Source organism: Carcharodon carcharias, chromosome 14 (genome assembly GCF_017639515.1).
Source record: "Carcharodon carcharias isolate sCarCar2 chromosome 14, sCarCar2.pri, whole genome shotgun sequence".
Classification (NCBI taxonomy): domain Eukaryota; kingdom Metazoa; phylum Chordata; class Chondrichthyes; order Lamniformes; family Lamnidae; genus Carcharodon; species Carcharodon carcharias.
In genome coordinates this window covers 3177008-3191366 of record NC_054480.1, presented here as the reverse complement: position 1 = coordinate 3191366, position 14359 = coordinate 3177008, and the positions used below count along the sequence as shown (strand labels likewise).

The 14359-nt window shown below is 44.0% G+C and overlaps 1 protein-coding gene across 1 annotated transcript in view; it reads left to right on the top strand.

The window, feature by feature from the left end:
* The window catches only part of eif6 (eukaryotic translation initiation factor 6), a 148267-nt gene that overhangs the window by 26643 nt on the left and 107265 nt on the right, over positions 1 to 14359 (top strand). Inside the window, exon 2 of the mRNA XM_041205110.1 lies at positions 3856 to 3941. Coding sequence (XP_041061044.1) covers positions 3856 to 3941 — 86 coding nt within the window. The remainder of the gene's footprint in view (positions 1 to 3855; positions 3942 to 14359) is intronic.

Genomic DNA, 14359 nt, shown 5'->3' with positions numbered 1-14359 from the left:
CCACTGTTTGGCACACAAGTAGTCCTGTGTTGTATCTTCACCAGATTGACACCTCATTTTTAGGTATGCCTGGTGCTGCTCCTGCCATGCCCTCCTGCCCTCTACATTGAACCAGGGTTGATCTCCCAGATTGATGGCAATAGTAGAGTGGGAGATAGGCTAGGCCATGAGTTTGCAAATTATGGTCGTATACAATTCTCCTGCTGATGGCCCACAGCGCCTCATGAATGCCCAGTTTTGAGTTGCTGGATCTGTTTGAAATCTACCCCATTTAGCATGGTGGTAGTGCCGCGCAACGTGATGGAGGATATTCTCAATGTGAAGGTGGGACCATCTCCATAAAGGACTCTACGATGGTCTCTCCTACTGATATTGTCATGGACAGATGCATCTGTGGCAGGCAGGTTGGTGAGGATGAGGTCAAGTCTGCTTTTCCCTCTTGTTGGTTCGCTCACCACCTACTGCAGACCCAGTCTAGCAGCTATGTCCTTTAGGACTCGGCCAGCTTGGTCAGTAGTGGTGCTACCGAGCCACTCTTGGTGATGGACATTGAAGTCCCCCACCCAGAGTATCTTCTGTGCCCTTGCCACCCTCAGTGCTTCCTCAAAGTGGTAATCAACATGGAGGAGCACTGATCCATCAGCTGAGGGGTTGCAGTACATGGTAATCACCTGGAAGTTTCCTTGCCCATGTTTGACCTGATGCCATGAAACTTCATGGGGCCTGGAGCCAATGTTGAGGACCCCCAGGGCAACTCCTTCCCGACTATATACCACTGTGCAACCACCTCTGCTGGGTCTGTCCTGCTGGTGGAACAGGACATACTTAGGGATAATGATGATGGTGTCTGGGACATTATCTGTAAGGTATGATTCCATAAGTATGACTATGTCAGGCTGTTGCTTGACTAGGCTGTGAGACAGCTCTCCCAATTTTGGCATAAGCCCCCAGATATTAGTAAGGAGGACATTGCATGGTTGACAGGGCTGGGTTTGCCATTGTCATTTTGGTGCCTAGGTCAATTCTGAGTGATCCATCAGCTTTCATTCCTTTTTGTAGACTTTGTGGCGGTTTTTGAAAGAACTAATTGGCTCACTTGGCCATTTCAGAGGACAGTTAAGAATCAACCACTTTGTTGACCTATGACTTCAACTCTACTTTCCTGCTTTCTCCCATATCCCTTGATTCTCTGAAAGACCAAAACTTTATCTGGGCCTTAAATATATTTAACAATGGAGCATCCATAACCTTCTGGGTTGGAAAATTCCAAAAATTCACAGTCCTTTGAGTGAAGAAATTTCTCCTGATCTAGATCCTAAATGACTGGTCTCTTATGCTGCGACCGTGTCTCAGATTTCCTGGCAAGGGGAAACAATCTCTGTGTCAAGCCTCTTCAGAATGTTTTGTTTCACCTTTCATTCCTCTGAGTCCAGTGAATATTGGCCCTGGTTACTCATACTGTCATCATCGGGTATTCCTCTCATCCCAGGATCCAATCTAGTGAATGTTTGCTGAACCTCCTCCAATGCAAATTTATCCTTCCTTAAATATGGAGACTGGAACTGTGCACAGTATTCTAGGTGTAATCTCACCCAAATCCTATACGATTGTAGCAAGATTTTCCTTTTTCTTGTACTCTAATCCCCTTGCAATAATGGCAGACATGCCTTTTGCCTTCCGAATTGCTTGCTGAACCTGCTATACTAACTTTGTGTTCCTTGTACGAGTATGCCCAAAACCCACTGAACATCAACATTTAGAGGTTTGATGCAATTTAAAAGATATTCTGCTTCTCTGTTCTTAATACCAAAAGGAACAACCTCACACTTGCCAACATTCTATTCCATCTGCCACCTTGTTACCCACTTACTTACCTGTCTATATCTCTTTGCAGTCTCTTTGTGTCCTCCTCACAGCTTACATTCCCACCCAAATTTCATTAAATTAAACTTAGAAAAAGTGACAGAGAGCGCTGTATCCCAGACTGGGAAAAGCTACTTGTGGGGAAATCTACAGAGAAGCAGTGGTGGGGGGGGCGTTCCAAAAGGAAATGGGGAGGGTACAGGCTCAACATGTTCCTTCCAGGATGATAGGAAGGAGCAACAAGCCCAGAGAACCATGGATGACCAGAGATATTCAGGTTACGATGAGAAGGAAAAGAAAGGCTTTTAGCAGGTACAAGGGAAGCAAATCAGCAGAGGCATTAGTGGAGTACAGAAAGTGCAGGGTGAAGCTTAAGAAAGCAATTAGGAGAGCAAAGAGGGGACATGAGAAACCTCTGGCTGGTAAAAGTAGGGAAAATCCCAAGATATTCTATAGGTATATCAAAAGGAAGAGGATAACAATTTGCTAACTTCCAATCTGCTGGGACCATTCTAGAATCTAAGGAATTTTGGGAAATCATAACCAGTACACCCACCATCTCTGCAGCTATCTCTTATAGAACGTTAAGATGTAGGCCTTAAATCTTGATGATTTGTTAGATTTTAGCCCCTTAGGTCTCTCCAGTGCTCCTCCTCTGCTAATTCTAATTACCTTAAGTTTCTCACTAGCCTGTAGGTTACCCCCTATTTCTGGTATGTAACTTGTGCCTTCTACTGCAAAGACAGACACAAAGAAAGGTGGAGCTTTCTTGCTGAGTTTTTATTTTTAATGGAATATATTTTTGAATTTAAACAAAAGCTTGGCAGTTAACTGTTCCCTGGTGCATTCTCCATGGCAGTGCCTCTACTAACCAAAGTCCTCTTGCCAACCAATTAGCATCCTCTTTTTTCATAAAGTACAAATTGTTGTTTCTTTTACAACTGCTATTATTCTGAATTTGTCCTGATGAGTGCAGGACGAGAAGCTTCGACAGCATGTGTCCGTTTCTCGGCAATATGTGACCATATAAGCATGTTTTTATTGAACGTTTTGAATTGTTTTTTTGAAATATTCCCCACTGTTTATTCACCACCATTACCTTTTTAATCTATTTACCCAATCAGCCATAGCCAGTTCTCCCCTTGCACCTATGTGACTGGCTTTAAGTTTAAGATTTTTGTTTGTGATTGGGGTGTGTCATTTTCAAACTTAACACGGAATTAAATTGTATTGCGATCACTTTTTCCCAGTGGCTTTTACTATGAGATTGCTGAGATTAGGAGCTTAACCCTGCCTCGTTGCACAATACTTGGTCTAAAATAGTTTTGTCCCTAGTTGGGTTCACAACACATTGCTCCAGGAAGCTGTCATGAAAACAGTCTACAGACCATCCCGAACATTGGTCCCTTAGAGGCAGAGACAGGAGAAATGATCATGGGGAATGAGGAAGTGGCAGAGACGTTGAACAAATACTCGATCTGTCTTGAATTGTCCAGTCTATGTGAAGGTTAAAGTTCCTGCAATTCTTACATTGCCCTGGGTACAAGCTTCAATTATTTCTTGCTTAATGTTCTATCCAACACTATTAGTGCTATTGGGGCACCTGTAAACTACTACTACCAGTATTTTCTGACCCTTATTGTTCCTAATCTCTACCCATACTAATTCTGTTCCTTGATCTTCCGAGCCAAGATCCTTTCTCAGATCGAGCGTGGGATTGGGGGGGGTTGAGGAGGGTATGAGAAGTTACAGATGTTAGCATTAGCAATCTTGGGTGATGAATGGGACCTGGGATTTGATATTCAGCTGTATGTAGCACAGCTTGCTTAAGGTTTCACATGGCCCAACCATGAAAAAATATTGGCTGAAAACGTTCCTCTTGAGTTCACTTCGTACGATCCATTTCTCTGTTTTCTCGTCTGTGTTAGTCAGAATAATGTGTTGATCAACCTGCTGAGGGTTTGCTGCTAACAAACTGTGTTTTGTTTTCAGTGTCTTTGAAGGGGAGTTATCGGAGACTATTCCCGTGGTCCACGCTTCCATTGCAGGATGCAGAATCATTGGAAGAATGTGTGTTGGTAAGCTGATTTTTAAATATGCAGGAGCCAGGTTATTATGAAGTATTGCAGGACAGAAACGGGTCATTCAGCCCAACTGGTCCATGTGGATATTTATGATCCACGCAATCCTCCTTCCATGCTAATTCACCTCACCCTTCTATTTATAAGGTGACTATTTTATATTTATGGCCCCTCATTCTGTACTCCCCAATAGGTATAAACACCTCCACCTCTATCCTAGCGAACCTATTCATTACCTTCTAGACCTTTATCCCCCCTCAGACTTCTCTTGGAACTTGCTGCTTATGGGGGCGGTGCAAGCGGAAACCATAAATGATTTCAAAAGGAAGTTGGATAGACACGGAAGTGAACTTGCAGGGCTACTGGGATAGAACAGGTGAATGGGCTGACTGGATTGCTGTACAGAGAGCATAGACCCGATGGGCAGAATGACCTCCATCTGTGCTGTAATGGCTCTATAAAGAAACAAATTCCAGTCTTTGTTTTGGGTATAACCCCTTAGAGTTTTTGCACAGTATAATGAAGTGTCACTGTCTGTCAGAAACATTCATTCTCCTTCCTTTCCCTATTTATCATGACCAACTCCACAAATTGTCAGCTTTGTGCTGATTATTTTGCTTTGCCCTTAAGGAAACTGCGCTAATCGTTGTTGGTTATAACACAAGATTGACTCACCTGGTAGTTCTCATGCCTCGGTGTTGTGCGCTTAATCCCCTGTCCTAATTTGAGCTCATAATCTAGATTGCCTGTCGTTGGTTGAGAGATCTATATTGTCTGATTAAAAACAAAAAACTGCAGATGCTGGAAATCCAAAACAAAAACAGAATTACCTGGAAAAACTCAGCAGGTCTGGCAGCATCGGCGGAGAAGAAAAGAGTTGACGTTTCGAGTCCTCATGACCCTTCAACAGAACTGAGTGAATCTAAGGAGAGGGGTGAAATATAAGCTGGTTTAAGGTGGGGGGGGCGTTGGGTGGGGGGAGAGAAGTGGGGTGGGTGTGGTTGTAGGGACAAGCAAGCAGTGATAGTAGATCATCAAAAGATGTCACAGACAAAAGAACACGTGTTGAAGGTGGTGATATTATCTAAACAAATGTGCTAATTAAGAATGGATGGCAGGGCACTCAAGGTACAGCTCTAGTGGGGGTGGGGTGGAAAGGCTAGCAGGGCATACAAGATTTAAAAATAATGGAAATAGGTGGGAAAAAAAAATCTATATAATTTATTGGAAAAAACAAAAGGAAGGGGGAAGAAACAGAAAGGGGGTAGGGATGGAGGAGGGAGTTCAAGATCTAAATTTGTTGAATTCAATATTCAGTTTACGTTTGGTTGTCTCCTCTACATTGGAGAGACTAAACGTAAATTGGGCGGCCGCTTTGCAGAACACCTGTGGTCTGTCCGCAAGAATGACCCAAACCTCCCTGTTGCTTGCCATTTTAACACTCCACCCTGCTCTCTTGCCCACATGTCCGTCCTTGGCCTGCTGCATTGTTCCAGTGAAGTCTAACACAAACTGGAGGAACAGCACCTCATCTTCCGACTAGGCACTTTACAGCCTTCCGGACTGAATATTGAATTGAACAACTTTAGATCTTGAACTCGCTCCTCCATCCCCACCCACTTTCTGTTTCTTCCCCCTTGCTTTTGTTTTTTCCAATAATTTATATAGATTTTTCTTTTCTCACCTATTTCCATTATTTTTAAATCTTTTATGCCCTGCTAGCTTTTCCACCCCACCCCCACTAGAGCTGTACCTTGAGTGCCCTACCATCCGTTCTTAATTAGCACATTCGTTTAGATAATATCACCACCTTCAACACCTCTGTGTCCTTTTATTCTTTTGTCTTTGATGTCTTTTGATTATCTGCTCCTATCACTGCTTGCTTGTCCCTACAACCACACCACTCCCCCACCACTTCTCTCCCCCTGACCTTAAACCAGCTTATATTTCACCCTTCTCCTTAGATTCACTCAGTTCTGTTGAAGAGTCATAAGGACTCGAAACATCAACTCTTTTCTTCTCCGCCGATGCTGCCAGACCTGCTGAGTTTTTCCAGGTAATTCTGTTTTTGTTTTCTATATTGTCTGAGACTCGTTGCCTGATTATATGTCCTGGCCACCAACTTCTCACTCTTTCTCTGGTTGCTGGAGTTACCCACCTGACCCTGCCTGCACTATTGACACTGTCTGAAGCCCTGGAATAGTTTTCACCATCTGTATCTTTTGATTTAATGTGGGTAAACTGTGTCTCCATTAGTAAAAGAGGGCTTTCAATTTGTAGAAACAGATAATACAGATAATATTGCAGATAATACAACTGTCAGACTTTGCAGTTAGGAGGTGCTAATGTTCCTAATGAGCCTGGTGATGACTGGACTATTCAATCCTAGGAAAAGTATTACCCGTTGTCCCCCTGTTGGTTAATGTTATAGCTTGCTCGCATCTCATAGTCCAGTAACAATCATTATACCATTGTGTGCTATTTGGGTTGCATGTCTGGCTGCTATCGATCATATCCTGTGCTGGGATGTGCATCTTGCATTGGGAAAAATAAAGGAGGTCTTGCATTTATATAGCGCATTTCACAACTCCAGGATGTCCCAAAAGTGAAGCAGCTTTGAGGTGTAGTCAGTGTTATAATGTAGGAAATACAGCAGCTAATTTGTGGGCAGATGACCTCCTTTGGTCATTGTCAATGAGGCCCACTCAAGAAATGGACTGCAGCGATTCAAGAAGGCAGCTCACCACCACTTCCTCAAAGGCAATTAGGGATGGGCATTAAATGCTGGCCCAGCCAATGATGCCCACATCCCTTGAATGAATTAAAAAAAATTGTCTGCATTTTGAATTGCTGACCATTATTTTATTGGAGTGTTTGCAGTTGGAATGAAGCGAACCTGAAATCAGCTCTTTAAGTGCATCAATCTACTTAACATTTACATGGGAATCTCAGGTTTCATCCGCTTTATGCCTTGACTATTAAATAAGCAACGTTCCTGCTTGGTGTTATTGGTAGAAAGTATTGGTGTTTAACTGGTATGTTATCACAGAATCTCACAGTGCAGAAGAGGTCCTTCGGCCCATCGAGTCTGCACTGACACGTGAGAAACATCTGACCTACCTACCCAATCCCAATTACCAGCACTTGGCCCATAGCCTTGAATGTTGAGGTGCCAAGTGCTCATCCATGTACTCTTTAAAGGATGTGAGGCAACCCACCTCCACCACCCTCCCAGGCAGCGCATTCCAGACCGTCACCACACTCTGGGTAAAAAAGCTTTTCCTCACATCCCCCTAAACCTCCTGCCCCTCACCTTGAACTTATGTCCCCTCGTGACTGACCCTTCAACTAAGGGGAACAGCTGCTCCCTATCCACCCTGTCCTCTCATAATCTTGTACACCTCGATCAGGTCACCTCTCGGTCTTCTCTGCTCCAACCGAAAACAACCCAAGTCCATTCAACTTCTCTTCATAACTGAAATGTTTCATCCCAGGCAACATCCTGGTGAATCTCCTCTGCACCCCCTCCAGTGCAATCACATCCTTCCTATAATGTGGCGACCAGAACTGCACACAGTACTCCAGCTGTGGCCTCACCAAGGTTCTATTCAACTCCAACATGACCTCCCTACTTTTGTAATCTATGCCTTGATCGATAAAGGCAAGTGTCCCATATGCCTTTTTCACCCCCCCACTAACATGCCCCTCCACCTTTAGAGATCTATGGACACACATACCAAGGTTCCTTTGTTCCTCAGAACTTCCTAGTGTCATGCCGTTCATTGAATACTTCCTTGTCAAATTACTCCTTCCAAAGTGTATCACCTCACACATTTCAGGGTTAAATTCCATCTGCCATTTATCTGCCCATTTGACCATCCTGTCTATATCTTCCTGTAGCCCAAGACACTCAACCTCACTGTTAACCACCCATCCAATCTTTTTGTCATCTGCAAACTTACTAATCCTACTCCCCATATAGTCATCTATGTCATTTATGACAAATAATAGGGGACCCAGCACAGATCTCTGTGGTACGCCACTGGACACTGGCTTCCAGTCACTAAAGCATCCTTCTGTCATCATCCTCTGTCTCCTACAACTGAGCCAATTTGAATCCACCTTATCAAATTACCCTGTATCCCATGTGCATTTGCCTTCTTTATAAGTCTCCCATGTGGGACCTTATCAAAGGCTTTGCTGAAATCCATATAAACTACATAAACTGCACTACCCTCATCTACACACCTGGTCACCTCCTCAAAACATTCAATCAAATTTGTTAGGCATGACCTCCCTCTGACAAAGCCATGCTGACTATCCCTGATCAAACCTTGCCTCTCTAAAAGGAGATAGATTCTCTCCTTCAGAATTTTCTCCAATAGTTTCCCTACCACTGACATGAGACTCACTGGCCTGTAGTTCCCTGTCTTATAAAGAGACATTCTTATTGCTTTCATTACACAGTGCCATTAAGTGTCAGTACGGAGGGAAGCCCAGTGATTAGAGGGTCACTTGCTCTTGTGCACACATTCACAACTCAATGTGACTCGTATTGGCAAAGATCTGGAATCCAAATTCCTAACTATTTCCCTCTGTCTGTTTCTGCACCCTGGGCTGGCTGGTGCACCTTGAGCTATGCAGTTGTGCCTTCACGTAACACACTCCCTTTGTTTGATATTGTGAGTGGTATGGGGGCAGGTGCTATCACTCAAAGCTTATCCTCTGCCTTAGCCAGGAAAACTGCTATGAGATAAATATCTACATTTAAGCTATTCAGTTCATTTGATGCCTTGGGAGTAACGGGGCTAGAGAGGGGGGAATGGAAATCTTTGGGTGGATTGAATGAAAGAACCTGTTTCAGGGAACCTGAAATTCTTCATAATTTTGCCTTTTAAAATACATTCATTTGCACCCAATCTTATCTGCTCACTAATCTCTCCAATAATGCTGCTTTGCCAATCCTTTCTCAATTAGACATCACCGGTGAAGTTCTTTCACCCTTAAATGAAAGCAAAATACTGCGGATGCAAGAAATCTGAAATAAAAACAGACATGCTTGAAAAACTTAGCAGGTCTGGTGTATCTGGAGGGAGAAAGAGTTACTGTTTTGAATCTGCATGACTCTTCAGAGCAGAAGAGAAGTAGAACTGTGATGCATTTTATACTCTTTAAGAGGGGGTGGACCAGGTGAAGCAAAATTGAAGGTCAGGGATAGGTGTGAGCTCAGGAGGTAGTGTTAAAGACTAAAGGTGCTGATCGTGGTATAAAGGTAAGATAGCAGAGTGCCTTACTAACCGATCAAGGGTCTGTACTGTGTGAAAAAAAAACATAAGAACAAGTGGCTGATGGCCCTGTGGGGGTGCAGGAAAAAATGGATGATAATGGGGTCAAGATGGTGGAGAGAGTTTATGGCGTGAAGTTGTTGAACTCAATATTCAGTCTGGAAGGCTGTAAAGTGCCTAATCGGAAGATGAGGTGCTGTTCCTCCAGTTTGCATTGGGCTTCACTGGAACAATGCGGCAGGCCAAGGACAGACATATGGCCATGAGAGCAGGGTGAGGTGTTGAAATGGTAAACGACATGGAGGTCTGGGTCATGCTTGCAGACTGAGCGAAGGTGTTCCACAAAGCGGCCACCCAGTCTGCGCTTAGTTTCCCAAATGTGGAGGAGACTGCATTGGGAGCAGCGAATGCAGTAGACAAGATTGAAGAGGTGCAAGTGAAGCGCTGCTTCACCTGAAAGGAGTGTTTGGGGCTTTGGACAGTGAGGAGGGAGGAGGTAAAAGGGCAGGTGTTGCACCTTCTGCAATTGCATGGGAAGGGGATGAGGAGTTGGGGGTGATGGAGGAGTGGACCAGGGTGTCACGGAGGGAACAGTCCCTACAGAATCCTCATGACGTTGTGAAGCAAAGGTGTTTGATTTTGGCATCATGCTGGACTTAGTGGAAATGGCAGAGGATCTTTTGACTGCGGAGGCTGGTGTGGTGAAAAATGAGGACAAGGGGGACTCTATCATGGTTCTGGGAGGGAGGGGAAGGTGTGAGGGCAGAGGTGCGGGAGATGGGTCAGATGTGTTTGAGGGCCCTCAACTACTGTGGGGGTGGAGTGGAACCCTCGGTTCAGGAAGAAGGAAGACATGTCAGAAGTGCTGTTTTGCAAGGTAGCATCATTGGAACAGATGAGACTGAGGTGGAAGAACTGAGAGAATGGGATGGAGTCCTTACAGGAAGCGGGGTGTGAGGAGCTGCAGTTGACGTAGCTGTGGGAGTCGGTGGACCTGTAATGAATATCCCTAGAGAGTCTAACACCAGAAATAGAGAAGTCAAAGATGGGAAGGGAAGTGTCAGAGATGGATCAAGTGAAGGCGAGGGGTGGAAATCAGAAGCAAAGTTGATTAACTTTTCCAGTTCCGGATGAGAGCAGCACCGATACAATCATCGATGTACCAGAAATAGAGTTGTGGGAGGAAAAAAGAGTTGAGTAAGGAATGTTCCACATACCTTACAAAAAGACAGGCATAACTGGGGCCCATGCGGGTACCCATAGCCATTTGGAAGAAGTGAGGCAAGTTAAAGCGGAAATTGTTCCGTGAGGGAACAAGTTCAGCCAGACGGAGGAGGGTGATGATGGATGAGGATTGTTTGGGCCTCTGTTCAAGGAAGAAGCAGAGAGCCCTCGGACCATCCTGGTCGGGGATGGAGGTTTTTTCTTTATCCATTCACGGGATGTAACTGGCTGGGCCAGCATTTATTTATGAGGAGAGGCGATGGAGTAGTGGTATTGTCACTGCACTAGTAAGCCAGAGACCCAGAGTAATGCTCTGGGGACTTGGGTTCGAATCCCACCATGGCAGATGATGGAATTAAAATTAAATAAAAATCTGGAATTAAAAAGGACCATGAAACCATTGTTGATTCTTGTAAGGACACATTTGGTTCACTGATGCCCTTTAGGGAAGGAAATGTGCTGTCTTTACATGGCTTGGCCAACATGTGACTCCACGGCGGGGTGGGGTCCAGGTAGAGGGAGAATATTGGAGGTGGGTGAAAGGATCTGTTGAGCAGGAGGAGGAATCCTGCCCAAAGAAGTGAGCACGGAGATGACGGCGGAAGAAGAGTTCAGCATCGTGCCAAGCCCTGAATTCATTGAGGTGAGGGCGTAATGGTATGAAACTGAGTCCTTTGCTGAGTACAGTATGTTCAGCATCAGAGAGGGGAAGGACATACAGCATAGTGAATACATGGCAAGGGCTGGGATTAAGAGGGATGGGGTCAGAGGGACAGGAAGGGGTTGAGGGTCCTGGATTGACGTTAGTATCAACAAGTCGTTGGAGCTTGCATGCCTTAACAACTGAAGGGAAGAGAAAAATTTCTTAATCCTTAAGGTAGGTTTTGTACGACCTACAGTTCTCAGACCTACTTGATATGCTGCTGGTGGAGTGGGATGAGGCTCATGTGGAGCAGAAACACTGGCCTATAACTGCTGGGCTGAATGGTCTATTCCTGTGCTGTGGTGAAGTACATCCTTATTTTGAATCACTTCGGTTAATTTGGATCTCAACCAAGACTTTGGGTTTGAAAGATCAAATCAATGACATTTCATTGATTGGGGAGCAGAGTGATGCTGTGAGTCTGCAATAGGCTCAGATCAATGGTTGAATGTGCCTGTAATCATGGAGGCTTATTGCTAGACAAACCAATAATTCATGTCCTAAGGATGTTGAGTGTTTCTGCACTGTCTGTCTTTAGAGTTCTATCCAGCATATCCCCTGGACAGTGAGTGTCACAGTCCTCCCCAGCCAGAGTCTTGAAGGATGCAATATCTCAGAAGTACTAACAATCCGCTGATGTATTTGGTGGGTCGCGGGTGAAAAATTGCAGGTTCCAATAACCCCTTCAAAGAAAGGTCTGAAATTGGATCCACTTAATCCTGCCAGGCAGACTGCAGAATTGAGGTCACCTTCTCCTGGATTTTATCCTGCATGAAGCAGCTGCTCAATCTGCTGCTGCAGTTGTGTTTTATCTTAAATAATAGATGAGTAACCTCAGACTCTAACCTGCCTGTCTGTCTGTAGGCTGATAAATTGCAAACTCTGCCAATGAATGAAGAATAGCATTTGTTTCCTGTGTTGGTGAAGGAATTAATTTTTTTATAAAGATTTTTTTAACATGCAATTGGGGGGACCAGTGACACATTCTGCTCTTTCCTCATAGCCCTGCAGAGTTTTCCTTTCTAAATATATATCCAATTCTCTTTATGCTTTCAAAATTATGTTTTTTTTTCTCTAAAATCACTATTTACCCAGTCCTCTTCCACAGTCTGGCACTAACGTTGTGTTCCCATCTCTGTAGCAATCACAGGCTTGTTGTGCACTGTGTCTCTGCATCTAGCCTGGTTTGCTGCTGTATAATTTATTCCTGCCGATTGCAGCACTACGAACAGAAGCTGATGGAAGTGACAGCCATGAATATTTTATCAATTCGGTTTACAAGGCTCAGTGGTTGACTGGGAAGGTGTGTTGAGAAATTACATGCGAATTCTCCTCCAAGCTGTGATCAGAATTGGGTTCCACGCTTTCTCTTTTCAATATGTCACTTTTATAAAGATTGTCATTTTGCACGTACTAAGTGCTTATCCATGGTGAGCGGTTTGAATTTTCTATCCTCGTGCTGCTTAATGGGCAACGGGAATTGTTAATACTGTAACTCACTGTTCTAGTGACACTGAACATTCTTCAGCTTCATCAGCTGGTCCACATTAGTAGCCTCACACACATCCAGTAGAATCTGCAGTGTCATGAGGGCTTCTTCCTCCTTATTTCTGAAAGTCAGGCACTGTGCAGTGCTTCTACCTCATTGTGAATGTTTAGCACTTTCTATATTACCGGTTAACAAGAAGTGCTACAGGTTTCAGAGAACATCTGGCCTTATTTGCAAGGAGGGCCTCTGTACTGGGACAAAGGTCCTTGTTTCTATAATCTCTGTAACTGCTGTTAAATATGGTCTGTTGTCCTTTTATTTTCTGAAAATGTTGGATTAAATTAAAAGATTAAAGAAAATAAATGAATAGCAGTATAGGCTGTGTTATGATAAAGCTACAGCACCAAGATGACAAGATTTCCGTATCTCTCTTTTGCCTTGCTCACCTTCATTGCTTTCCATTGTGTTCTTTTGTTCTGTTGTCTGTGACATCTTTTGATGATCTGCTTCTATCACTGCTTGTTTGTCCCTACAACCACATCACCCACCCCTCCACTTCTCTCCCCCCACCCAAACCTCCCCCCCCCCCCCCCACACACACACACACACACAACACACACACACACACACACACACACACATACACACACCTTAAACCAGCTTATATTTCACCCCTTCCTTGGATTCACCTAGTTCTGTTGAAGGGTCATGAGGACTCAAAACGTCAACTCTTTTCTTCTCCGCTGATGCTGCCAGACCTGCTGAGTTTTTCCAGGTAATTCTGTTTTTGTTTTAGTACCAAGATGATGTTCAAATTGAAAATTAATTCATACAGGAACAGGAGGAGGGCCATTCAGCCTCTCCAGCCTGTTTGCCTCTCAACTAGCTCATGTTGATCTATATCTTAACTCCATCCACCTTGCCTTAATTCCATATTATTTAATACCCTCAGCCATCAAAAATCAGTCAATCTCAGTTTTGACACTTTCAATTGACTTCTGCTCGATTCTGAAGACTGGCTAAAAACCTAAATATTAAGAAAACCAATTGAGCAATAATGGCCCAGGCATTGTACCATGGCTGGGATGGTGGTCTTAGCCCAGGGAGCCTTCAACTTTCTCCAAACCTGTGCAGTCATGAGCAAGTTCATGTAATTCCTATAATGGTGGTATTCGCTGACAAAGTAAATGACCCCTTGGGCAGTCATTGTTTCTTGTGCACAATGGAGCTCTGTTTCTCAAAAGTTCATGAAGTTATTAAGAACAGATTCCAGTTTAAAAAAAAAACAATCACTTCAGATCCAGATTGAACATCGTTTAAACATTAAGATAAAAGCAAAAAACTGGAGATGCTGGAAATCCAAAACAAAAATACCTGGAAAAACTCAGCAGGTCTGGCAGCATCTGCGGAGAGGAACACAGCTAATGTTTCGAGTCCAAATGGCTCTTCAATAGAACGTGAGCACCTAGCTGATGAAAGCAGTAATATTGCCTTGTGGTACTGAAAAATCTCGGTCTGCCATTTTTCATCTCCAAGCAGTAATTAAGAAAAGGAGCTCTTCCCAGGCCTAAGTACCTGGCCCATATCTACACTGTTTCTCTTCGAGCTTTTGCACCCTCACCTACAAGACTGATTCATGTCTGCATGGCTGTCACCTCTTCTGAAGTCAACTCCACTGGAAAAGGTAATAATACAGCATCAGTTTTCAGCCTGC